The 26,177-nt window shown below is 45.1% G+C and overlaps 1 protein-coding gene across 1 annotated transcript; it reads right to left on the bottom strand.

Annotated features, from left to right (window-relative positions):
• Positions 1 to 1,052: 1,052 nt before the first annotated feature.
• HSF5 (heat shock transcription factor 5) lies at positions 1,053 to 26,177 on the bottom strand. Its single transcript, XM_065853388.2, has 8 exons — positions 25,658 to 26,177; positions 22,424 to 22,801; positions 16,134 to 16,231; positions 10,976 to 11,191; positions 10,022 to 10,333; positions 8,556 to 8,615; positions 7,290 to 7,446; positions 1,053 to 3,223 (listed from the first exon to the last, which is right to left on the bottom strand). Exons 1-8 carry the CDS (start codon positions 26,175 to 26,177, stop codon positions 3,156 to 3,158), a joined length of 1,809 nt encoding a protein of 602 aa, XP_065709460.1. The 3' UTR covers positions 1,053 to 3,155.

Below are 26,177 nucleotides of genomic sequence, written 5' to 3' on the forward strand. Positions count from 1 at the left end.
CCGTTTACAGTTTCTTCCACACCATCCTCTGCAGATGATCTCCACAAAGGCTTTCAGCAAAGTCAAGAACTATGTTTTTGGACTGTAGATGCTCTCCCAGACGCTCCCAAGGGTGATCTCTGTTAGTTCACAGATGCACCTCTGACTGTCACCAGCCTTGCTGCACGTAACTGACTTTGCATCCTGGGGATTCGGTAACTGAAGGTACCACAGACGTTCAGAGCTGCGCTGGCACGGAGCACAAAACTCTTCCCCTTAGTTTCAGCCTGTTGGGAGCATCTGAAGACTCCACATTCATCACCAAAGGGCACGTCTCCACGCGGAGGTTCTTAGGGACGAGGATGACACAGCTCTTGGCCCAGCACTCAGGGGGCCGAGGCCAAAAAGGTGAAGACATTTCCGTTTTCAGCCACCGCTGCTGCAGCGCTCAGAGCAGCACGGAGCTGCAAATACGCAGGACCAAGGACACACGGAGCAGAAAGGGAAATAACTTCCCCGTTCGACAGAATGCGATCAAGTGGATGATTACATACGCACTGTCTTTACTTGAGACCACCCAGTAATTTGGACAAATGTTACTTTAAGCTGGTACCGAGCGACTGAGCTCTAACAGCTTCTTTTCACTGTGCAGAACGGGAAGGGAGCCGCTCACAAACCAGAGAACACTGTGGGTCAGACCTGCAGCCTCGTGTGGGTCGGCGTGGGATGGAGCGGAGCTGGGAGAGGACACGCAGGAATTACCACAGAAACACGGGTGACGCGGCTGGGGTCACAGGCTGGCACTGCTGGGGCTCAGGAAAAGTGCACTCAGGACAGATTAATGAGGGGTTTGTGCCACGTGCACCCAAACTAATCCATGCAGTAACTCCAGGGAAATTAATAAATTACACAAAGAAAGAATTAATCCACTTTTTTTTTAACTTGTCTGTGTGGTAATGGTTATTTGTTGATCAAAGTGTCAGCACAAACTACCAAAACGTGAAGCATTTTTTCAGCTACCATACTCTGTCATCTGCAATTTAAAACACAGGTAAACAGAAGAGCAACACCCATTTTGGTTTAAAAGTTTAATTTATTGCAGATTGCTGCGAACATGCTGCCTAAGCAGGAGTACAAAAGAGCACCCTTGAGGTTAACCAAACCCATTCTGCCCCCATTCATAAAAATATCGTTAAAAACATCTCGTTACAGAAGTTATTTCTTATTATTTATGGATCTACTACATCCACGTTAAGATGCTGAAACACTAGACATTCAATCTAGAGTTACCAAAGACTTGTGAGGCCTTGTGCAATATTGTACGTATTTCCTAAAGCAGCAAGTGCCCTCTCTCCTGTGCTCTCTCACAGCTAAAGATAAATTAAGTTCACACACAAGTATATTCTTAAAGTGCTGTACCGCAGGAGATCCAGCTCCATAACGTTGTAAAATGAGTATATTAAAAAATTTTAATACTAAGATTTCATCATTTGTCTTTAAAACCACAAAGTAGTCAGATTAAAAAGTCTCCCTTTAACTTAAATCTCAAAAAATATAAAATCTTTCGGTGGTAAACAAGAGGAAGAAAGGTAAGCTAAGCAGTTCCTTTTGTATTTTCTGTGAATTAAAAAGCTGGTAGCTCCCGTTTGATGAGGCTGAATTCCTGTGATCGCCATCCCCGGTGCTCCCAGATCCCGGCACCAACCCCACAGGACACATAGACCGGCCGCTGTTGTCACGGGATATTAAGCGATGGTCTCAAACCACATCAGCCGGGGAGCTCAGAACCAAACTCGGGTGCCAAAGCCGCACCAATGGTATCAAACATCTTTTCCTTTTAACTACCTGGACAGTCTCATTTGGAAACGCTTTTCACGTCGTTTCATGGGAGGTGGAGGATTGCAACGTAGCACGTGCCCTTCCACCACTCACATCAACTGGAATTGCATTGCACACATGGAATATACAATAAAGAATAACAAATCCAAGGTCAATCCATAGGGTGAGGCTCCACCCCACCCAAAAGCATCCTCAGATTGCATTTGTCTCGTTCGGAGTGTTGAACAATCGAAGGTTTTGTCTCAGTCCGTCCTAGCGCTCAGTGTTCACCGCAGCCCGATGCCGCACGAGGCTCCGCAGGCACTGAGGTGGCCTGAGAAACTCTCTCTGCTCCCTCCCTGTGCATTTTGCTCAGGGCTGGCTCTCATTAAATATAAAAGCAGTATGAATATGCACGAAGCAATTACATTTATCTTTTAAGTGCTCTTTCACATGTTATTTCCCTAACAACACAAACACAGAATGGGGGCCCTTTATCCTTCAAACAGTATTTTGACATAAATAAAATCGCGTAGCTATTAAAAAACTTAAGATCTACTATCAATATAGATACTATCATATTTTAAAACTTGAAAAAGTATTTTGAAGACCTACTTAAAATAAAGTACCAAACCAACAAATTACCTAGCATTACAGATACCATTAGAATCAAAAGAAAGTTATCAAAACAGAAGAATTCCCTATGAATGTAAGCAAGGAGCCGTTGTCATGTGGAACAGTTTCGCACTAAGAGCACTGCTTTAGGAAGGAAGAGCATTTGCTGGTTAATCACTCAGAAGATTAGCTCATCTTTCCTAGAGCTGCTCTCCCGAAAGCCCTGACCCATTCAGCCCCAGAATCTTGTGACTTTCCTGTGCTTTTGTTTCATCCACAATTCCCAGCTAAGGGCCAGAGTGTGACTTCAAGCAAAGCCACGAGAGCACCCAACACCATCTATGCCAAGCATAATGTAGCTCCCAATGATGTTCAATAAAAAGATTCCTAATACAGTGCTAAAAACTATTTGTTTCCCAGTAAGAAAGTTAAAAGCTTCCCATCTACTAAAAGTTCAGACTTCCCTTATCTAAAAAATACAAGCAGCTAATTACTTAATATAAAATACTCTATCACTAGATGCCTTATAACCTGACAGGTAGAAAATGTAATGGAAGAGGTATAAAAAATGCAGTGACTAACAGCCTACAAAGTTAAAAAGATAGCAAAGAGGGTTCGTAAAATATAAAATATAAAAAACACAGTCGAAATGACGCAAAGTGCCTGTTGTGTGCAAGCGGGGTCGCTGGGGTGGCAGAGGGCAACCAGCCGCTGCACATTCTCACATACTTGTCACCCACTTCTCACTCTTTTGTTTCTTCCTTGGGAAAGCACCCCTTCTTGCAAGCCACATCTACCAGCAGATGGAAATCTAGGAAGAAAAGGGAATACAGAGTAAACATTAGTCCTTGGATACGTTTCGCTTGGCAGCACGCACTGCAATTGTACTGCGGTCAGGTGCTATAAAACATGGCCTGAAAAGCAGACTATGACTTGAGAATTTGAGGCCTACTGTTTAAAGAGTAGGAATTATTCTAATATTGCAAAACTTTAAACATAAAACAACAAATTACGTGACTCTTTTTCTCATTCTTCGATTTAGATGTGCGTTCACTGCCATGGATACCAACTGCCAAATGTTAATTATGTTAAAATCCTGGCGGGATCTCCAGAAATGCCCATTCTGCTTGTGACATTGATCCATAAAAGGCACAAAGTTCGACATCCTAGAGAAAACCCATGGTGTCACGGACAGGACAAACAAGAGACACCTTTCTTGAAAATGACCTTGATCCACAGCAAAATGGAGATATTTCTAATGTACAGCCAGAGCTTGCAGGTCAAGGAAGTCAACAAGGACCTGATGAAGTCACAGCTGTGCCAACCCTGCAAACGGCACCCATGGGAACTCTAATGTCTGAACAGGCACACTCACATCTTAGGAAGAGAATTCCAGATCTTGTTCTCTTTCTATACTACAAAATTCCTGTCCAACAGCCACCAGTTCCACACTGTCTGACACTCGCCCCCTGCCAAAGCAGCCTCTGTTGGGAACAAATCTTGAAAATGCACAGAGATGGAGAAACAAGAGGGCTTGTGACACTGCAACTCTGCATGATGTAAAACTCAGAGACAGCGTGTAACATCCACTCATCCGAAATCCAGACTGCCCAGTCAGGTCACCTGCAAGTCCTTCACTGAATACCTGATGAAGTGCAAACGGCACCGGCGTTGAGTGAGAAGCCGCAGTTCCCACTCAGGTGTAACTGCACCGGGGGCTTTGGACGGGAGACGGGGAAGAGTTGGGGCCAGGCCTGTCCCCACATGAACTCCTGACACCTCTGGAGGTGATCTCACTGTGGCCGCTCACGAACACTAAGGAACTGGCTGAAATGATTTTTGGCTGGAAGGTGTACGAAATAGTTCAATTGAACAAATGATAGCACAGGAGACCTTGCCTGAACACAGATTCGCCCCCAGCAACTGCACCAATAGATCTGTTCACCTTGGAGTGACAGAGGGGACGCGGTGACACAACCGCAGTGGCATGGGAGCAAGTGGTGGATGTCCAGGGCACCCTGCAAATGATAACGACGGATTCATCTGAGTCAGTAGCATCTCTGTATTATGTCTCTGTTCTTGTAGCAAAAAAAGTCATAGGAAGTTGCCAGATGATCTGAAAGACTAGATGGCTCACAAAATATATATGGCCAGCCACTTAGAAAGCTTTTTCCTTCGTGTATCAGTATCAGCTTAAATGCTTAAGTCCAAATGTAACAAATTTCCACCTGCTAGACTCCGAGATCCCTATTTCCAGAAAGGATTGCAAACAATAATTTCTCCAATCAGAATCTCCTTGTACAGTGTTTTAGAAGAAGCAGCACAAAGCACAGCTTTATTTACTAGCTGAGTACAACGCAGAGGAGCTGGGGCAGGATCTGTGAAGAACTGACAGCGTTGCCCTCAATCACTGGTGAAGTCCAAAAGGACTCCTGTTGCGAGCGTTGATGCTGCCAACATAACCAGAAAGACTTGTTCCAAAAATCCCACTTTACAGGCGAGCTCCAGTAGAAAGCAATGGAGAAAGAAGACAACAAGGTCCTTCCATCAAATTGTCAGCTAGAATGACGATTAGTGCATCAGGAATAAAGATATGGTTAAAGCAAACACATTCCAAACAGTTGTAAAACAAAGGAAGGGTTCTTCACCCGCCATGTAATTAACCTATGTTAATGACATTAGCTTAGAACACAGTGGATGCTGAATGTTTGCATGGCTTCAAAATGTGACTAGAAAAATAAATGGAAGGAAAGGTTACTGAGGTATTTTCCACTTAACAGCACAAAAATGCCAGGGGCGCTGGACTAGAGACCTGCGTCCTGGTCCTGGGGGAAGGATGATCCTAAAACCGGTAAACTGGGATTTAGCTGAGCAAGTGGATAGTTTTTCATTTGAAAAAAACAGACACCTGTTTCAGGGATTTAGGGGGATGCAGAGATAGAGGGAAATCCCGGAGACTGTTTTAGTGAAACAATTGTTGTCTTTCTTGCTACAGAATAGCTACAAAATTATCCGGTCCAGCTCTTCAAAGGAAAGTAACACCTCCTGCAGAGGGAAGGTTTGATTCTTGGCCCATTTATATGAATTATCACCTTGGTTTCAGGCCCAGAGTTGCTCTCAGCCACAGAAATGACTCTTCCTCCCTCCTCACTGCAGGCGCCTTTGGTTCCACGTTACGTTGGCTCTCGCTATCTAGAACTTGGTGTCACCACATAACAAGGACGAGCAAATGATGCCGGCAGCCCAGTGAAACACAGGGTGTTCCAAAAAGACGGACCCAATGTGTTACAATTATACAAAAATTTACAAACGGTTTAATGAGTTGTCAGGTTTTAGTAGCATTTTTATAAACGCTCTGTGTTCCCTGCACCTGCTGTAGGGACTGTAAGAGCTCCATTCACGGGCAGGTTGTGGCTGCAGAGATAAGCGATTTCAAATTGAGTCCATCTTTTTGAAGCCCCTGTAGATGGAATATGAGTCTCCCTATAACAGGACGTACATCAAAGGGTGGGCTCAGAACACTTCCAAATGATGGCCCAAAAGAAAAGGGGAAAACAGGCAGGACCCAGTGACTTTCAGAAGATACATTGTGAAGAAACACCTGGAAAATTGTCATCATGTAACATTTTAGCACCCAAAGATTAAAGAAGTTGTTTCCCAAGAGTCACAGCGGAAAGAAGTATAGACAGACAGACACACACATAATCAGAGCAAGTCTGCTTAGACCTAAATCTGGCTTACAAACCTGGCTGCTTCACTTACAGCTGAACTGCAGGAGATGGGCTGTGCCAGGATTGAGCCTTGTTGCACGTGCTCAGTTTATTTTGGGCCACCTTGGGCCTGATCACGCTAAGCTGAGCTCTGCTGTCCGGCTCTGCCCTTCACAAGGTACCACAGTGGAAACGCAGACCTGGACGGCTATCACATTTCCCAGAGAGTAGACTCTACGCTAATTGTTGCTAATTAGCATCAGCCTAAGAGTGTTTCATCCCTGTGGAACAACCCCATGGACACGGGTTCCAAAATGTTCCTGTATATAACTTTAGAACTGGTATATTGAGCAAATGTTTTGCTGTTGATATGCAAGTTGAGAAGTTTGCTAATCATCCACAGTACCAGGAAGTGATTGAACAAGAACTCGCAGTTCTGTGTTTTAAACAAAAGCCTGTTTTCTTTCAAGATGGCATCCAAGCATCTTTCTCAGCTTTCTGACAAAAAAGACTTCATTCCTCACTTAAATGTTTGAAACTGACCGGCCTTGTGAGCTGAATTATTAATTAGCATAATTATCTGGAATCTAGAAACTACTCTTTGAAGTGAGCGACAGCTCTTCAAACTCTCCCACCAGCTCTTTGATGATCAGCTGGGAGGGAAACAGCTTCTTGCAGGACCCGCAGGCTGCACCAACTTTTCCTCTCCACCACATCCAAAGCACTTTGTGCCCTCTCTTGTCTCTCTAAGCTGTGCATGTGTAGGTTTTTCCTCTAGTTACCAGATTTGGGAATGTTTTCCCTGTTACTTCAGCCACCTCATTACTCAGTGTTTCCTCCGTCGCACTGTCACCCTCCAGCAAACATTATCTATGGACTTCATCTCAATATTGTGACACCCACATTTCTGACACAACGCCCAGAACTTCAGGTTTTATTTCTTGATATAACTTCTACCCTTGTCCATATAAGAGTAATTAGCGTAAACTTACCTACAGAAGCGTGTTGGTAAGTACACTAAGAGGTTGTACATGTACAACGTTTTAACTGAAGGCACAATGAAGCACTTAAATTGCAATGACTGAACTATTCTGATATTCCCCTTTCTGTACTAGTTTCAGAGCAGCTGTCTCAGTAACCTCGAAAACATGTCGAATCTCTCCTTACCAGGGGACTTGTCACTGTCTGAGCTGTGTCGTCTTTTCCTGCACTGAGGTTTGACACATGAATCGGTCTTTTCTCCAGATTTGTTCACAGGCTGAGTTCCTAAAGTGAATTCTTGTGTGTCTGATGTCCCGGATTCACATTCAGCACCTGTATTCTCCTAAAATAAAAAAGAAATTACTCAATATTTTCTTGTAATTACCTCAGGGAGAAAATTATTATTATCCTTCTCCACTCCAAGAGCACATCTAACAAGTGTTGAACATGCCTGGATGGTTTACATAATAAATGTTTTTAACTCAGAATTAAGGTTGCCAATTGAAACTCCAGCTCTTACAAAATGTCATATTAAGCAAAACATGAAATCAGAAAACTAGAATATACAATGTTAGGGTACGTGTCCTCTCAGTCTGAGCTTTGCCCTCCGTTACCAAACTAGAAGAAATAGCGCAGAAGGAATCCAGGTGCACTCACTGTTCCCAACACTCGTAACGACGGATCGAGCCCAAACCACCCGGCAGAGCGCGCGACGCAGAGCGCCACGCATGAGCCACACATCTCAGGCTGGAAACCTCACCCCACCCAACCGTTAAGACATTACATTATAAAGTGTTGCTTTGCTTTTTGGAGCCCTCTGCTGCTGTTCCATATGTGTTCTGTGGGCAACTGTTTACCAAACTGGTGTATTTCTATGAGCAGGTGGCAAAAATCTGTGCGTTTAAAGAAAGAAAAGCCAAGTAACCATGTTTGTGTTCCAGTGAAGAACTAAAGGCCCAAAGTGAAGCACTTGGAGTTGACCTTTAGGCAGAAAGATGTTCTCACCGTCATCTGCTCTAGAATATTAATCTCCTGCAAATATCCTATCAATCAATATCCTAAAGATGAATGATCATTCAGAGCCTGCAACATTTCCTTCCATTAAATGAAAAAAGCTTTTCAAAACTGGTACGTGTGAGTTCACAGAAGATAAAACATCAACAGACTTGGTAATAAGACCTTAGTAATTCCAAAAATCACACTCTCCACCTTGAGTTAAGTCTAGAAGAGGCAGCGTGCATGCGCATTAATAGAAATACATGTACTCCCGGCTGGGGAGGAAGAGCCCCGAGAAGCCTGTGACAGAGACCCGTAAAATCACAGGTGACACACAGGACATGGCCAGGGACGGATGACAGGCCGAGGTCTCTTCTGAGGAACATCTCACAGTAACAGCCAGGCTCAAAAGCAGCAAAACAAAGCTCTTCATGCAAGAGATCGTGAGCAACATACCTGCTTGGTCAAAGGATTCTCTAGGCTAGAACTGACATGGTTTCCAGCACCAACTACAGCCTGTGGAAGAGAAATTTCAGATTAAGTATACGGTGTCGTTCCAAGTCCTCAAGCTGAGAGCAGCTGGGAAGCAGGAGGAATGGCCTGCACTATTTGCATGCCTGGTTCTCGCTCCTCCCAGTCTATCAGATTACAGCTATTGTCTGGAGACTTGACACTGGGCAAGACGGACCTTTGATCTGACCCAGCAGAGCTGTTTGGATGTTCTGGGATTAACTCTGGAGGAATTTGCTCCTCCTCTGCTGCTACACACAGGAATAAAACTGTATTCTGAGCAGGGCCACTACTCTGCCGTGAGCTTGCTCTGAATTACACGGCACTGACAGCTACTCGAAGCCTCAGGAGGCTTCCAGATCCAGGGATAAGGAAGATAACCAATCTTGTAGAAGCACAGAAGCCTCTCCAAAGAGTTTTGCACCTGCCATGAGCGCAGGCTCTGGGCAAGTGGCAGCTGGGGCTGGGTTAACCTTGCACCTCTTCAATTTGGGATGAGAAGACTCGGCATAGACAAAATATTTCTAACAAAAAGAGGGGATCTGTCACACAAAAGGCCTAATAGTCCCCAAATTATTTTTCAACACATAAGAAAGCCCAGTTAAATAATCAGTAAATGTCCAGATCAACAGACCAGGACCAACATTGGGATTTTCACCAGTTACACAAGCAATGGGGCCTCAAAACCAAAACACCTTATCCCCAACAACACGCGGGTCACACCCTTGATCCCTCAGTTCTTAACAAGGGAGTCTGGGCCACAAGCTCTAAACTCCTCCAAGAACGGAAAAAATATACTTCTAAAAACACAGTCCAAAAGCTGTTAGACTGGCAATGGTTAAATTTAAAGGGTGGTCGACACTGAAGATAATGAGTGGACGTTCATTAAGCAGCACTGCTCTCCTCTGCACAGCACTGAGCACAACAGCCCAGACTGCAGCTTTGTGGAGGCTCGATCAGAATATACGCCTTGCTGTAAAGATACCCAGGAGGAAGATGACTAAGAACAATCAAGTTTGCACCAGCTGAGGATTTCCGAGTGCTAAACTTCACTGAAGGTTTCAAGATACTGATAGAACAATAGAACAGTACGTTATAACCTAAAAAAATTTCCACTTCACTACCATGAATACAACTGCACTACGTATTTTTCACACACAGACAAGCACCATAACCTGGTCAGCATAGGTTAACACATCTCATGCTCGTTAACACAGGATATTTTTTTATTCCCTCCTTTTTAAAGTCTTGCTTTACCAAACAAACCCTTCACTGTCAATAAAAAGCTTACTTAAAGAAGCCTTTAGTTCTTAAGCAAGCAAGTGTATTAAAAAGCTATCAGTCCAGACCCTAGCACTATTGAATATGGTCATCTCAAAAAAAAAGTTGTTTTATCTCCCTTTACTCCTTACCTGCTCTAGACTGAATGGTTCTTGCTGAATAAAAATGAGGGAGGACTGAGATGGGCAGTGATCCGGTTGCTCTCCCAGTTTTTCACATGCTTGCTGTGCGGTCATCAATTCTCGCACTATTTCAACCGCAGCGCTTTCAATAGATGCAACGGTTTGGGCAGCACAGAGGAATTCAGGAGGTTGTGACGGAGAACAAGTCTCAGCTTGATCTGGTTCCATCACAAACAACACGTCTGGAGTCACGGCAGTCAGCAGCTCCAGCTGGCTGTCCCCGGTGGAAGGTGTGTCGCCGGTCTCGCTGTTCACCAGCAGCTGGTGGCCCCCGCCGGTCTCGCTGTTCACCAGCAGCTGGTGGCCCCCGCCGGTCTCGCTGTTCACCAGCAGCTGGTGGCCCCCGCCGGTCTCGCTGTTCACCAGCAGCTGGTGGCCCCCGCCGGTCTCGCTGTTCACCAGCAGCTGGTGGCCCCCGCCGGTCTCGCTGTTCACCAGCAGCTGGTGGCCCCCGCCGGTCTCGCTGTTCACCAGCAGCTGGTGGCCCCCGCCGGTCTCGCTGTTCACCAGCAGCTGGTGGCCCCCGCCGGTCTCGCTGTTCACCAGCAGCTGGTGGCCCCCGCCGGTCTCGCTGTTCACCAGCAGCTGGTGTGCCCCGCCGGTCTCGCTGTTCACCAGCAGCTGGTGTGCCCCGCCGGTCTCGCTGTTCACCAGCAGCTGGTGTGCCCCGCCGGTCTCGCTGTTCACCAGCAGCTGGTGTGCCCCGCCGGTCTCGCTGTTCACCAGCAGCTGGTGTGCCCCGCCGGTCTCGCTGTTCACCAGCAGCTGGTGGCCCCCGCCGATCTCGCTGTTCACCAGCAGCTGGTGGCCCCCGCCGGTCTCGCTGTTCACCAGCAGCTGGTGGCCCCCGCCGGTCTCGCTGTTCACCAGCAGCTGGTGGCCCCCGCCGGTCTCGCTGTTCACCAGCAGCTGGTGGCCCCCGCTGGACAGGGGGGTTGAACACTCGCTCTCCACAGGCTCCACTTTCACCACTTTGGGTTTGGGAGGTGAATACATCTTGTCAGCAATCTGAAACACAGCTTCGAGATTGACTTCTGTCTTCTCGCTCGCATCGGATGTGTGACATGGCCAGTTCGAGGGCAGGAATTCAGCTGCATAAGGTGACTGCACTGGAGGACTCTGGGAGAAAAAAAATACATGAACTTTATATCAAAAAATTTCGACAGTACGTGTATTGGTTCTGTAAGGTTTTGGAAATTAAGCCGAGCGATCAACTGAAGTGTTCGTTTGTCCAAAAGCTTGAAAGACTTATTTTCAGTTAAAACAGCAGGTTTAATTAAAAGAAAGGAAAAAAAATAAGCAACTACTTCTGTTTTTCATTAAGCACAGTACCCCTGACACGCTTCTCTCCTGGAGAGAAAGGAAGGTCACTTACCAGTAGCTGTGTCCCCTTTCATGAGAACTGTCCGCACACCATTGCCTTGCAGGTACAAATACACCCAAGCATTCAAACCAGAGCCTTCTAGTCTTAGTAGGACCTGGGGAGTACATTAGAACCGCCCCCTTCACATGCCACATAGAAAATGCTAAAGCAAATCTACCTGCCTTCAGTTCTTCTAAAACTCAAGCATTCCTGTTGTGTATAAAAACAGCAGAAACCACAGGGTTTTTAAGCAAGAGAACAGGTACGTATGCTGTAAATGCGCATATGGACAACACAACTCGAGGAACTTGGTTACTTACCAACAAACATCTTTTTCCTCTTCAAGTGATTGTCCATATAGGCACCCACACAAGGGGTGATGCCCAGGGATGTTCCAGTACCAAAATGAATGGGAGTTCAGATACCTATGAAAACAAATACTGTAGAACTGCCCTGCCTGTCACAGCCTCACACCCGGACACTCCTGTCACAACGGTGCCCCACAAATGAACCACTCAAAGCCTACGTCAATCTGTATAACAGTGCTAGAGATCTTCAGATTAGAAACACCTCCTGGAGAACCTGCGGAGGCTCCTGTGCTGTCACAGAGCAGGTCTGAACACTGCTAAATATTTCACTGCAATGACATCACAAGATGACAAGACACAGTCAGCAATCCATACAAATCAAGGAACGTCTAAAGCAGAAAGAAGACAATGCAGTTTTTCAAAAGCAGCAAGTCCTACCCAAGACAAATGATAAATCACATTTTAACAGCCAGTGTCTGTATTGCTATTTATTCTGGAGATGACTCAGATTTAAGGACACTGGGAGGATAATTTCTTCTGACAAATATGAGTCATACAACGATCTTGAACAGGTATCTTTAAAATATGATCTTATTTTGGAAGAGATCTAGTGCCTGATTATCCTCAGACCTTCTAGCAGGTTAATAAAAAGCTACTTCCATAGATGAGTAAATTAGAGAACAAGAAGCCACAGGATCACCTACTAGGAAAGGTATATGAGATGAAATGCCAGTGAAGGACTTGGTGTCTCAGCAGCATGGACATCAGAGGCCCCTGAAGGAAACACCACAAAGAGATGAGATCCCTTCCTCGGGGGGTGTGAAGCCAAGTCCGGCTGTGGGTTCAGGATGTGCCAGTCTGCAGAGAGCCAGAAACTGCGGAGGGTGGGGGGGGCAGGAGGGGAAGAGAAAACCTGGAATTCGAGAAATTTAGGTTAAGCAAAGTCTTTTCAAGAAAGGCAAGCCACCTTTCCATTTTTATAAGTTTAAACATAGTTTCTTCATTTAAGATTTTTTTTCAGTTGTATTTTTAAAAATATTAACAACGTGTTTCAATTTCGTTGCGTTGCTCCTTTGTTGACTGAAGTAGTCAGGATTTTAAGTAAGATCGGGGTTACCAGGTCAGCTGTCCAGGGGAAGATCATCCCTGCCGAAAACAAACCGACCCTCAACCCACACCGCGACCTCTTCCGCCTCTTCTTACGGGACCTCGGCCTGGAGCTGCTGTAACACCCACCGGCTCCTTGGATGCACCATGGGAACTCGTACACATTTCCAACAGGAGAAAGTGCCCACACAGAGATACAATCTAAATCCTTTTAGTTTATCTACAGAAGACATGACAAAGATGGGAGAGAGGCAGCAATAAAACAAAGAAAACTGATAAAATACTGAGAAGTCAGGACTGAAAAGACTAATAGTTTGCTGGTCATTGAGCTCAAGAGGAAAAATGCTCTAATTTAGCAAAAAGGGTGAAAGGGACGATGGACATTTCACTTAGAAGATTAACACAACATATGCAGAAAGTAAAGTACAACCACACCTGCTTGGGGACTAGGACCAAAACAACCTGGCTGGAGTGCTTGGGCAATCATTCAGATACAAATTCATTTGAAATGATATGACTAAAAATCATTGTTATTACAAATAAAAGCAAACTACTCAGGACTGCTTTTAAAGTCAGGAAAGTATTTCTTCTTTTTTTCTCCCACATTTATTTCTTCCATTTCCAGTTACCTCTTGCTTCAGTTCCACAAGGAGATACTGGCAGCTTAATAAAAATGCTAGTAGCAATGATCAAAGAGTAGAGATGCTAGTAAAAAATAAAAATAAAGAGAAAAAAAATGCCTGAAATCCAGTATGTAGCCTTGGCTCACACCTATGGTAAAGCAGCCGGAAAATACAGCACTAATGGTTGTGAGCTGCCAGAACTGCTGCAGAAATTAGCAGGAGTTTTGTCTCCCAAGGCTCATTCCCACCCAAGGATCCCAACGCATCGCCCTGATCCACACCCCACTTCAGGAAAACCCAAATGAAAAAGAGCAGGAGGCTGCACCTAAGCTCCCGGTTTTGTAATCGATTGTGACCAAAGTGTAAGACATCTCTGCAACTTGGGTTTCAGAAACCTGACAAGAGATATGTCCAAATCAGCCACCATGTCTGGGTATAACCACCTCTATCCTCTTTCAAATTCCCTCTTTCTGGAGAGCGAACAGCAGCAGACACATTCCTGTGCGACCTCTCCTAGGCATTCCTGCTCCAGCAGGGGGATTGGACTGGATGATCTTTTGAGGTCCCTTCCAATCCCAAACATACTGTGATAGTGTGATACTGTGATACTGTGACACGTCCTCACTGGTCCTGTCTGTCCGTGTTCCCAGCAGGGTCACCCGACACGGTACAAACCCAGCAATGCTCTCCAAGCCCCAAGGAACTGGCCCTGTCTTAATCTCTCCTGAATTTCAAGCGATGCTCTCTGCAAGGCTCAGTAAGGCCTAGCTCAAGGTTTAGGCTTTCTTGGACAACAATTCCTGGTTTTCCTTCTGAGGCCACACTGTGTGGATCCACCAGAAGCAGGGCTGGGCACAACGTGCAGACACGGCTCAGTGTCTTCTGGGCTGGTCCAGCAGTTTTGTGTAGACTTTGCCAGGAGCATCTGCTGCCCACAGTGAGATCAAACAGCCTCAAACCCCCACAAAGCACCTTCAGCAGGTTCACACTGAACTCCCACACCCGGTAGAAGACACCGAGTAAAACAATACAATGCAGAAGTTCTGTTCTTTGTGAAGAATGATAAAAATGCTTAGTCAGACAGGGTTGGTTAATTTTACTGCTTTTGAGGATTTGTGCGAGTGGTTACTGACGATCCATACACAGGCAGGGCAGGATGATCAATACAGTGCTGGCTGCAGCCCTCGGAACTTTGGGGAAGCATCTACCCCAGATCACACAAAAAATAAAGTGAATAATCCCCACAGCTCAGTGAGAACCACAGGCAAACCGCTGCCTCCTGTCCCACCTGCACAGTCCCTGTCACCGTGTTCCAGGAGAAACAATCTACGCTACACTAAGAGTCAGAAACCTCAAGAAGTCCTGTTGATCTGTTCTGTATGTTATTTGTATTACCCTGCTCATGACCTGCTGGAACAGATTTCCGCCGCTGCTCACATACAGGATCACTCTCCAGCAGCCCCTGCCCAGCAGTTCCCTGCTCAGGGCTGCATTAGCAAAGTAGCTGCCAGTAAGCGGTCTGAATTTCTTTAGACTCCACACACTGCCCATGGACTTGCTTCTCCAAACATCTGATTTTCACTGGACTCTTTGGACAGCATATTTACATTGCCTTTCAATCTAGCCACACCACCACCCTTGATGACTCCCTTGGAATGATCTGCTATCCCAAACACTGATCTCAGCCTTCTGAGATAAGGAGTTATCTGCTTGTGACTTCCTATCACTCCGATGGATCCTCATGTCCTGGCTGAAAAAGAAGCTTCCACAACTCTCATGATGCAAGTGAGAGGACAAAGATGCATCGTGCGAAAAATAAATGCTTGAGTATCAATGGCACGACTGGACAGTGGTTATTTACAGCCTGTTACCCCGGCCATAACCTGGCCAGCCTGGATAGGTTTATATTCAAACCAAACCAAACCATGAAGCCAAAGGTTGATATTTGCAAGACAGGAAACTGGATGATCAAGCTTGGGTAGGTCAGCCCTTTTTCAACACACATAAGCATAACTTGCTTTGCTTGTCCTCTGTGAGGGGAAAAAAAGAAAAGTATATGCATTACGCTGTAATACAAAAGGAAGCCCTCGCATTTTTACTTCAGATCTTTTGATAATTGATAAGCCAGGCCCTCCAAATAAGGTGTAGTTTCCACCACAGTTTTATGAAGCATTTACAGTTAGTACTGTAGTTATCTTTAAAGCGACATCTCTGAGGTGGAGCCAATTCCAAAAGTCGCCTTAGTTTTTCTCATTCATTCAGTGAAACTCAGGACTGCAGAAAGCTGGTCGGGACAAAAACAAGGAGCTGTTGCCAGTATTTTCATAATATCAAAGAATCTCTTTTTGTCCAGACAAGGACATTCTTCAAAGATAAACGTAGACTTGTTAATTAAAATGAATTCTGGTGAAGTCAAGCAAAGAAGTTATACAGAAAATACCACTCCACTGGGGAGGACACACACTACGCTCCTACCCTGAGACACAACTAGAATTACAAATTCAGTGCTTCTTTGAAACAGAAATTTGTGAGCCATATTCCCTTCACTTTCTCAAGCAGATCAAGTTTCAGATTGACATTCTCCATCCAGAAGTCCCCAAAGCCAGTGTTGCTTCCCTCGGCCTCCCCCGCGCTCCCTTGGCCCCACGTGCTGCACTCACCTGGAAAAAGCTGCAGTGGGTGTAGGTGGAAGCAGCAGGACCAGCGCAGCCGGTCAGGGGATCCACGTGGGCAGGCGGGGAGCAGCGCTGCAGCGAGGCTGGGGATCAAACACACCGTCAGACACAGGTCATGGTGGGTACGCACAGTCCTGCTGCTTCCTTTGGTTAAACATTTCTATAATCACCCAGGAAACTAACTCACAGAAATGTATTCTTACCTCCCAAGTGATTGTAAGACTGATTTCTTCATCTTAGAAAATATTTACTCTACTATATGTGCACATATATTGAAAAATGGATACTGTAAAATTGATACACACACAGAAATTTAATAATCAGTCTTCTGTATCTTAATATTCACCTTTTTGATTTGGCTGCTTGACTTTCTCATCCCAACATACCACACAGGAAGAGCCTAGGTGTTCACATACACACTGCAATTAAACAGTGATTTTATTCTAAAAAGCAGCCTTGCAGATGATGCTGTGTTCTGCAGGTATTATTTTGGGTGACGTGTGGAGATACTTAATCTAAAAGTACAGGCATGATTTGCAGGACAGGTAATCTTTAAAATCTGCAGTGATTCTGAGAGAGAGAAATCCTTGATGAAATCAAATGTAGTCCAATGTTCATAACAAAGAGTAATTAGTTTAACTTGAGACGGCAAACAGATCAGATGGATTTATTTGCAATGCTTGACGCCTCCAAGGGATTTCACATTAAACAGATGCTATCGTAACTAATATGTTTTTTGATATCTATACCTATTCCTCTCTTCAATATGATGTTGCTGAATTTTTGTGCAGTTTGGAGCAACAAACACGGGAGCTCAAGAGCACAGACAGAGCCAGGGACACCCTTCTGATCTGTGACTCATGGTACTTCACAGGCTAACTCGGAAGAACTTTCAGGAGAATATTGTATGACCTATGAACATATTACAATTCTGGATATTGCGAAAAACCTAAATGATATCTGGGTTTCACTCACTCCAAAGTCATGCTTACAAACCCAAGAAAACCACCAAAGAAAACTGTGGAAAGGCTACTGCAAAAATATCTTGAGAGCAACGACAAAGGAGAAATTTATTGTAACCCGGTAGAGTGATTCTAAGGAAAACCAAACACATATTCCAGAGAACGTATTTTATAAGAATTAAAAAAAAGGAAGGACCTGAAGGGAAAAAGTGCTTGTGAAATAATAGGTCAGTCTAAAACATTAAGTCCAGATCATACGCTATAAAAAACTACAAGTAAAATCTAAATGACAGTATTCCTACAGTTTGTAGAGCTTATAGCAAATTCAACTCATTAATTAAACCAGTTGTTATGTCTGTAAATCAAAGTGAAGCGAACAAAAATAACTGTGTAGAAGACTAGACTGATGAACAATTCTGAACGGTTCTGAAACGCAGAATGTTGCATAAAAAGAATGATCTGCGCTCACAAGAACTTCTTCTACCAGCTCATAGGCTACGGCAGTGACTGATCTAATAGCAAGAACAACTGCACCTGTGGAAATATCACGGAAGACACAAAAGCAGGTTTATAAGAAGAAAATCCACTGTCAGATGGAGATCAATGCTTGGTAAGTACCACAGAGTCACAAAAGGAGAGTCACCCTATAGCCAGACAACATTTTAAATAACACTGAAGAAAGTGTTACTGACACACAGCGTTATCAAAGGCAAAGGTGTCGATTCAGTTCTAATACTTCAAGTCTTGAAATAGAATCAAAATTCAACAAACAGATCTGCTTCTCTCACCCACTTCTGTCTTACCCTGTTAAGTGGGGAGAAGAAGTTTCTGAGCTCTTTTGTCTAAGATATAGTTAATGTAGTCACAGCCAGAAGAAATGACCAGCTAAAGCCCTTTCTGTCACCAGCTGTTAGGAAATAACTGACAGTGAGCATGGGTCTCATTTGAATACTAAGGAGACAGGGATGAATGGCATCTTACAGTATAAATTAATACTTACTGAATAAATGAAGGAAAAGATACAGCCTCTTCCATCAAACAAGATGGATCACCCTCAAAATAGATTTGATTTCTGTCAAAAAGGGATGTACTTTTGCCCACAGAAGCTGTGGATGGCTAATGTCACATCCTCTTTAGGACACTGTGTGCGGAATATGAACACTGATTTATGAAACTGGAACTGGTGTTGGTGGGGTTGGAACCAACCCAGCGCCCCAGGCCTGAGAGCCAGCGAAGCCCAAGGAAGAGCAGAGCTCAGGGAACCAGGAAAGGATTGGACATCGATCACTAATCTTGGTATTACAGTAGATGGTTTCAGGAGGACATCAGCCTGACACTCAGCTGCTGTCAAAAAGACCTTAGAAGTCATAAATGAAACCATCGGGTTGTTAGGAAATATTACAAAAGTAACAAAGAATGAAATAGGAACATTCTTATTCCACTGTACAAATCCATGATTCACACCTTGACCACTGTGTGTATTTTTGCACTCTCTCTTTCAGTAAGAAAATAAGAGAACTGGCAAAGGTTACAGGGACGGTGACATGGGTGACGTGCAGGACACTGTTCTGAAGGAACAGCTAAACAGGGCTGGAGAAAACGCAACACGAGGAACTACGATACAAGTATTTAAAGTCATGATAGGTGCAGTGAGAGGGATGTGGGTATAGATACATTCATAAGAAAATGAAAAAACACAAAAGGAGATTTAACGAATACGTGATGGAGTCTAAAGACAGAAGAAAAGGTGGCTCTGCACAAAGCGTGGTTAAGCCATAAATTGAGGGAATGCAGCTGTGCCTGTGCCTGCACATCAACAAACGCACCGGAATGGGCCTGAACACAAAAACTCTGCAAGTTCTGATCCCTTCCCAGCCAAAAGACTGAGGAAAATAAGGATGACACCCCAGGTCTCTTCAATATTGGAAAATGGGAAAGAAAATATTATATGAAATATCTTAGACATTCAGGTGGGATTAATTGCTTTAGTGCTACACAGACTCAGATGTCCAGCAGTTGTCAAAACTTGGCAGAGTCAATGAAGAAACAGGCTCATCAGAAAGAAATTAATTGTCTTCCAAAGGCGCAGGTCTAAGAAATGGAATGACTCACCTCTGGGAGGTGCCTGTTTCTCTCTGGCTATATATGTAATCTAGACAAGCCCAGGCACATCACCCATCAGATGAATCTTCGGCAAGATGAATCCTACTACTAGTTTTACAAGTGCATTACTAATGCATCTAGTCCGCTTTTCTCAAGGGAAAATACGGTGCTATTTATGCTGTGTTAAAACACATATTATGTTTTCAGCTGCTTATTTATGTTAAGAATCCCCTTTTTACCAACACATATGTGAATTTTAGACTTTACATATAAGGAAAAGTCTTTATCTTAACAGAGGGTGTATCATTCAGAATAACACGACTATTCCTAAGCTACCACTCACCAGAAAGGTTATCGTACCTAATGAACCTGACAGCCAGCGATGCATTCAAAAGGTGTAACTGGATTTGTAATGCCAGGTGGCACCAACAACCAACACTTCTCACACAGTCTCCTTGACGGATTTTTTCAATATGAGGATATTCTCTGATAATAAAGCTTCACTACATTTCTTTGATGCAATTCTACTACTATCAAAGGTTTTGCAGGTAGTTGAAAGCAAACAGAACTAAATCCTTAAAATAATCATGGTCTAATGCTAGTGGGGAGAAAAGATCCAGATGAGCATCTTTTATTTTACTGTCCTTTCAATAAGAATCATAATGAAAAACCAGGGAAATCTTTTTGTTGCTGAAGTTAACAAACCAGTTTGAATATACATAAAAAGAAAACTTTGACAAAGTTCTACTTTGATTTAATTTAATGGGACTTCAAAAGTGAAATGAAAAGAGTCAAAAATAAGATTGAACATATATTCTTTAGTCCCTTCACTTATGAAATATGTATTTGAAGATTAACTATTTCTTTCCAAATAAGCTAATCTTGGTTCTGTGCTCTCAAGATGAAGGAAAGCAGACTTTATGTGGACACGTGAAGAAATAAGCTATCAGCAGTGTGTATGTTATAACATACAGAAGAAAGGATAGCAGTGAGACTAAGAGATACACAGGAGCAGAAGTAAAACCACTGAGACAGTCCTAAATGACGGTGAAAATTAAAAGATTTATAATACTCCCTAGTAAAATGTCAAACTTATCTTCTCTGAAGTACTAAAGAATCCATTGGAGTTTTCAAAACTCTCAGACTCCGTAAGTTTCTCTGTTTTAGCTTGAATTATACCTCAATTTTTGTACCTTGCAAAACCTGATGTGCTTTCATCATGCTCTGATCACCACCCCCAGCCCCACGAGGTTTTATCTGTACAACATGGCCAATTTATTCTTTACACTTTTATATCTGTGAGAGAGGCCGGTGTCATCCAGGTACAGAGACGCACAGATTCATGTCTAAATCCACGCTACCCTCCTCGTCTCCTCTACGGTCAGTATGCACAACAGGGACTTTGGGACATGAGCAATCCCACCCTAAGACAAACTCTGACACGAGTGAGATGGCTCACACCCCAGAGATGCCCACTTCCTTCTCCTGGCTGTACAAGAGCTCTGGGGGTCTAGTTGAGATACAGACATACAATCATTTTGGTTGTAAAAGCCACTAAAGACCATCAAGTCCAATCATAACCCACCCCTGGCACTGCCCCATGTCCTGAGAACCTCATGTCTGTCTGTCCAACCCTCCAGGGATGGTGACTCCAGCACTGCCCTGGGCAGCCTGTTCCAATGCCCCACAGCCTTTTGGGGAAGAAACTGTTCCCCAGATTCAACCTCACCCTCCCCTGGTGCAACTTGAGGCCGTTTCCTCTGCTCCTGGCGCTTGTTCCTGGGGAGCAGAGCCCGACCCCCCTGGCTCCAAGCTCCTTTCAGGCAGTTCAGAGATCAGGAGGTCTCCCCTCAGCTCCTGTTCTCCAGCTGAACCCCCCATTCTAAAATTCATCTAAACTTCAACGTGATGGATCTCAGTCTATGCTTTGTAACTGATAGTCCCTAATTCGTGTTTCTATCTCCCACCTTCAGCATGTTCAGGAAGAGGCTTTGAGCAACCTGCTCTATGGAAGGTGGCCTTGCCCGTCGCAGGGGGCTGGAACTAGATGATCCTTAAGGTCCCTCCCAAGCCAAACCACCCTATGACTCTCAGTACCCGCTGGTCCAGGCAGGAGACTTGTAAGGCAGGGAGGAGCTTGTAAGGCAAGCACCGGCCACCTCTGTCATCTCTGTAAGTAGCACAGGGCCAGAAGTATATGGCAAAAGTTGCTCATCTCTTGAAAATTTACAAGCATCCCCAAGAGATACATAACTCCTCAGAATTCTTCCTTGACAAAAATTGTTTTATGGAAACCAGCAATTATTGCCTGAAACATTCCCAGCAGAGGTCTCAGAAGACATGAAGATTTCACTGTGTATCTGGATAAAGCAGCCACCACAGGCAGGATTTCGAAGGTGCAGCTGCCAAGCGAGGAATGGACAAGGAAAGAACAATAATCAGGCTTTAGTTCGTCCAAGGAAGGAGTCACTATGTTCTGAGTTTCAGAAATTTTAGGGAAGTTTAAAAAACAAAAACACATCCGCACCCCCAAAATTATAACCTTTCACACAATTTTTCCAATTGAAGGTAAGAGTGAAGAAAAGAACTATAACTTGCTTCAATTTCTCTTCTGAAGAATACAAACACTTAAGTGAGCCTGAAAATTTTAGCAGAAACATTTTAGACAAGAGAGTCAAGACTTTTGTACTTTCCAGTCTTCAATGCACAAAAAAATGCAACATAAAGAAGTTAACAAGAAAAAAATGAAACTATGAAAATAGTAGGAGCATATTTGGCATATTCTACATTTTACTTTCAACAGATCTTTGACTTTAAAAAGTTAACTTGGGAAAACATGAGACCAAGTACTAATATACTGCTGTTCAACAAGTTCTCAGTGCTTTAGTATCATCACCCTGGTTTTTTGCAATTAAAAACAAATGAAAATTGAGCTGACACTGATTAGTTGTGGGCAAATGTATTTTCTTCTCACGCTTTAACCTCGACAGAGGGGCCATCTGGAAAATCACCAGGGGAAGCTCCAAATCTGGAATAAGGATGGGAATACCAAACAGAAAATATTTAAAGGTCTTTCTTCCTCTTAGACTTCACACTTTGTATCTAATTCTCACTTGCGATATACACACGATGGAGCATTGTAAAAAAAGATTTAAAACGATCGCTTTTAAATACCTTTTAGAAAAGCAAGTGCAGAAATATTATTCCTACCTGTTGGATAGTAGGCTTGTGAATACTGCATTGAAGCTGTGTTGCTGCTGCTGCTGTATTTTGGAAGGGAGGTGGCAATGGTCTGAGAGCCTTGCTGGAGCGGCAGAAGCGAAGCAACAGGCCGGAGCGTGTACGTGACCTCTGTGGTCAGCCTCTGGAGCATCGGAAAGGCAACCCCTTTATCTGGAAAAGCCGGGGAAGCTCCATGCCCTGGAAGCAACCCGAGAGAACCTTGCCATGTTCTGGGGGGAACAGGAGGCCGCCCTAAACTATTGGTCAGTAAAGTGCCGTTGCTCTGGGATGAGGTCGATATGTAGGAGTACGGAAAAAAACGCTCTCGATGATAAGGTTGATGAAACCGTCCTAAAGACAGCAGGCCTGCAGTGGGTACGAAATAAAGCAAAAGGGGTGTTAGTGAAAGGCAATGACAGGCAATACAAGAAGCTGAGGCTCTGCCTTTGCCCCAATACATCTAATCTAGAAACAGCCCATGTTCTTGCAGCGAACACGCAGCAGCCGCTGCAGCGGAGCGAGCGCAGTGCCAACGCTGCGCTGAGCACGGCAGCTCCCTCAGCCTGCAGCAACACCTTATCAGTGCTTCAGATAAATCAAAACACATGGTAACTTCCTAAACCAAACAAAAGCGATTTACAAAGTATTGTGTGTTAATGCAGACAATAGATTAAAAAAATTAAAAAAGGAAATTATAAAGCAAGACTTTACCAGACTCCAGTACTGCCAGCTCACAGGCAGCCAAGGGAAGGGCAATGTCAAAATCCTCCACACAGCTTTGAAAGTATTTTATGACAACTCATTTAATTCATCAAGAAAAAAAATTCAAAGCCAACTTTTTCCCAGTCAGCACAACTAGTTCAGTTTAGACTAAAATATCCCAAACTTTGCCATTTTGTGATTTCCTAGATATTCCTTTTCTCTCACTTCCCTCTCTTAAGTTATTATTTCATGAAATTGTATTTGCTCTTATACCGCAACAGCTCAATTTCTATGAGAGGTTTCGGTGACTCTGTTGAAACACTAACACTGAGAACACCTGTGCTCATCGAACTCCTGGAAGAACTGCTGCGTTTGGGGCTTTTCCACAGCATGGGCCTCAGGGCAGTTTGTGTCAATAGGGTTTACCTGGAAGTCAGGCTCTCTCAAACCTGTCCTTCCTGATTCTCACTCTAAAGGACTTTTTACAAAAACAGCCTCACATTTTCCTCTGTCACTCCTCTGATGGGAACTAATTCAAGAAATCAGTAACATACAGTCATTCTGCTCATCTATATTAAATAATGAAGAATAACTAAATAAATATCACCTGCCCCTCAAAATGTAGTCAGAGTTAATGTATAGGACTGTTTATTTCCTGTTCAGTATTTTTATCATACATAAACAGAGAATGAACAGCGGGATGAGACTATCTTTGTTTATATTGTACTTTTGGATAAGGAAATTAAGATTATCTAGTTTCAACACATAAACAAGACACCACAGGATGCCAAGTTATAAAGCACCGGCTGCTTTACAGGAATTGTTCCTGGATGTTTAACACAGAGTTAGATGTTGCAAGACATTTGGAACAGACTGACGCTTTGCAAACAAAAATATCTTTTATCTATCAAATTACCTCACATTTACAGCAAAGACGTGCCCCTAAATAGTCTGTAGAGAGCACACAGGAAATTGTCAGCCTGTCAGAACTTGACTGCACATAAACCCCAATGTTTTCCTTGTTCTGTCTTTCTAGAAACTGAGATTTGTAGAGCAAAAGCTCTCTGGAACTGCACTCACAGAACAGAGGCCAAGAAAATGAAAAGGCTGTTAACTGTCTTAGCATTTACTTTACCAATGGTCTGCATGACCTCAGACCAGATTTCAGTGAAGAAGTCTGTAAGGACTCATCTGAACAATATGTTAACACCAAATCTTTAATTTAAACGCTTCCTAGCCTCAGGATTGAAATAAGTTCCTTCACTTCTCACATGTTTCATTTAGTTTTCTTGGTGTAGTTCTACAGACACCACAGAAAACACCATATGAATGAGATAACAATTCCTACACCTACCAAGAATAAACACCACGATACCGCGCTCTGTTCTAAAGGCGGGTGGTGCTGCAGCGAGCAGTGTCACCACCTGCTACTGCCCTTCTCCGGGTCTCAGTCCTGCCACTCCTCCCACCTGTGCCGCAGCTCTGCCCCGCAGAGCATCCCCGGCCCCACGGCCTCCCAGCTCTGCCCGACGGAGCATCCTCAGCCCCACAGCCTCCCAGCTCTGCCCCACAGAGCATCCCCGGCCCCACAGCCTCTCAGCTCTGCCCCGCGGAGCATCCCCAGCCCCAGGGCCGGCCGCGAAATAACCACTCAAATCTCCTTCTCAGGTTCTTCACAGAATCCCAGAATGTCCGGGGTTGGAAGGGCCCTGGAAAGCTCATCCAGTGTGATCCCCCCATGGAGCAGGAACACCCAGCTGAGGTTCCACAGGAAGGTGTCCAGGCGGGTTTGAATGTCTGCAGAGAAGGAGACTCCACAACCTCCCTGGGCAGCCTGGGCCAGGCTCTGACACCCTCACCAGGAACAAGTTTCTTCTCATATTCAAGTGGAACCTCCTGTGTTCCAGTTTGCACCCATTGCCCCTTGTCCTGTCACTGGTTGTCACCGAGAAGAGCCTGGCTCCATCCTCCTGACACTCACCCTTTATATATCTGTAAACATGAATGAGTCCCCCCTCAGTCTCCTCTTCTCCAGCTCCAGAGCCCCAGCTCCCTCAGCCTTTCCTCACACGGGAGATGCTCCACTCCCTTCAGCATCTTGGTGGCTGCGCTGGACTCTCTCCAGCAGTTCCCTGGAACTGAGGGGCCAGCACTGGACACAATATTATGCTGAACCAACTCCATCACCCTGGTGAGCCCTTCCAGGACAGAACATTCTATGATTCTGTGATTCTGCAGTAATGTTCACCTGGTAGAACTTTGCCTGCCTCACAGAGACTGGGCAAGACCTTGGTGTAACTCCCAACGGGGACTGCACAGTCCACACACAACCTGAAACACACATGAACCGCACTCCCCATGCTTACTGGCAGCAGATCGACCTGCACGAAGAACTACTCCCCCACACCAGGTGAACTGAGCAGCACCAGCCAGGCCAGGCCAGGCCACCCTCTTCCCTCTGAGTCCCGATTTTCAGCCCCCAGCGCTCCCCAAACCCCCACACCCCGTTTCCCCACTCACCGTTGGCCCCGGCGGCCGTGGCGGGCGGCAGCAGACGGTCCCCACACAGCACGGAGCCGAAGAGGCGCTGGAAGCGGTTGGGCGGGCGGCTGGTGACCTCCAGCCCCGCCGCCAGCTTCGCCTTGTTGGCGCTCGTCAGGCGCTTCAGCTGCACGAGCAGCTCGGGCCGGTCCCGCCGGAAGTGCGGGCTGTGGAAATGCAGCAGCGGCCCCGCCGCGCTGCCCTCCGGCCCCGGCAGCAACTTGCGGAAGCCGTAGAGGTTGAGCTGTCGGACGAAGCTGGTGAAGTTCTTGGTCTTGAAGAGGTCGATGGCTTCCGCCGCCCCGTCGCCTGCCGGCCCCACGGCACGGTCCGGCCCCGCGCCCAGCAGCTCCCGCTCGAAGAGCGGCTGGTCGATGAGCAGCCCCTCGCCGCGGGCGTCCCAGCAAATGGAGCGGAAGCGCGGGCTGTTCACCAGCCGCCACAGCTTGGCCGGGAAGTTGCTGGGGTTCACGGAGGGCGGCAGCTGCGACTCCTCCAT

This window comes from Patagioenas fasciata, chromosome 19 (genome assembly GCF_037038585.1).
Source record: "Patagioenas fasciata isolate bPatFas1 chromosome 19, bPatFas1.hap1, whole genome shotgun sequence".
NCBI classification, from domain to species: Eukaryota; Metazoa; Chordata; class Aves; order Columbiformes; family Columbidae; genus Patagioenas; species Patagioenas fasciata.

Bases quoted from the DNA above. Each gene is read 5' to 3' on its own strand.
- HSF5 (XM_065853388.2), bottom strand. From the start codon at position 26,177: ATGGAGGAGTCGCAGCTGCCGCCCTCCGTGAACCCCAGCAACTTCCCG. The intron at 16,232-22,423 runs GTAGGAATAATA...TTTGATCCCCAG, and splicing joins ACAAGCCTACTATCCAACAG to CCTCGCTGCAGCGCTGCTCC. The intron at 8,616-10,021 runs GTAAGGAGTAAA...TCTCTTCCACAG, and splicing joins AACCATTCAGTCTAGAGCAG to GCTGTAGTTGGTGCTGGAAA.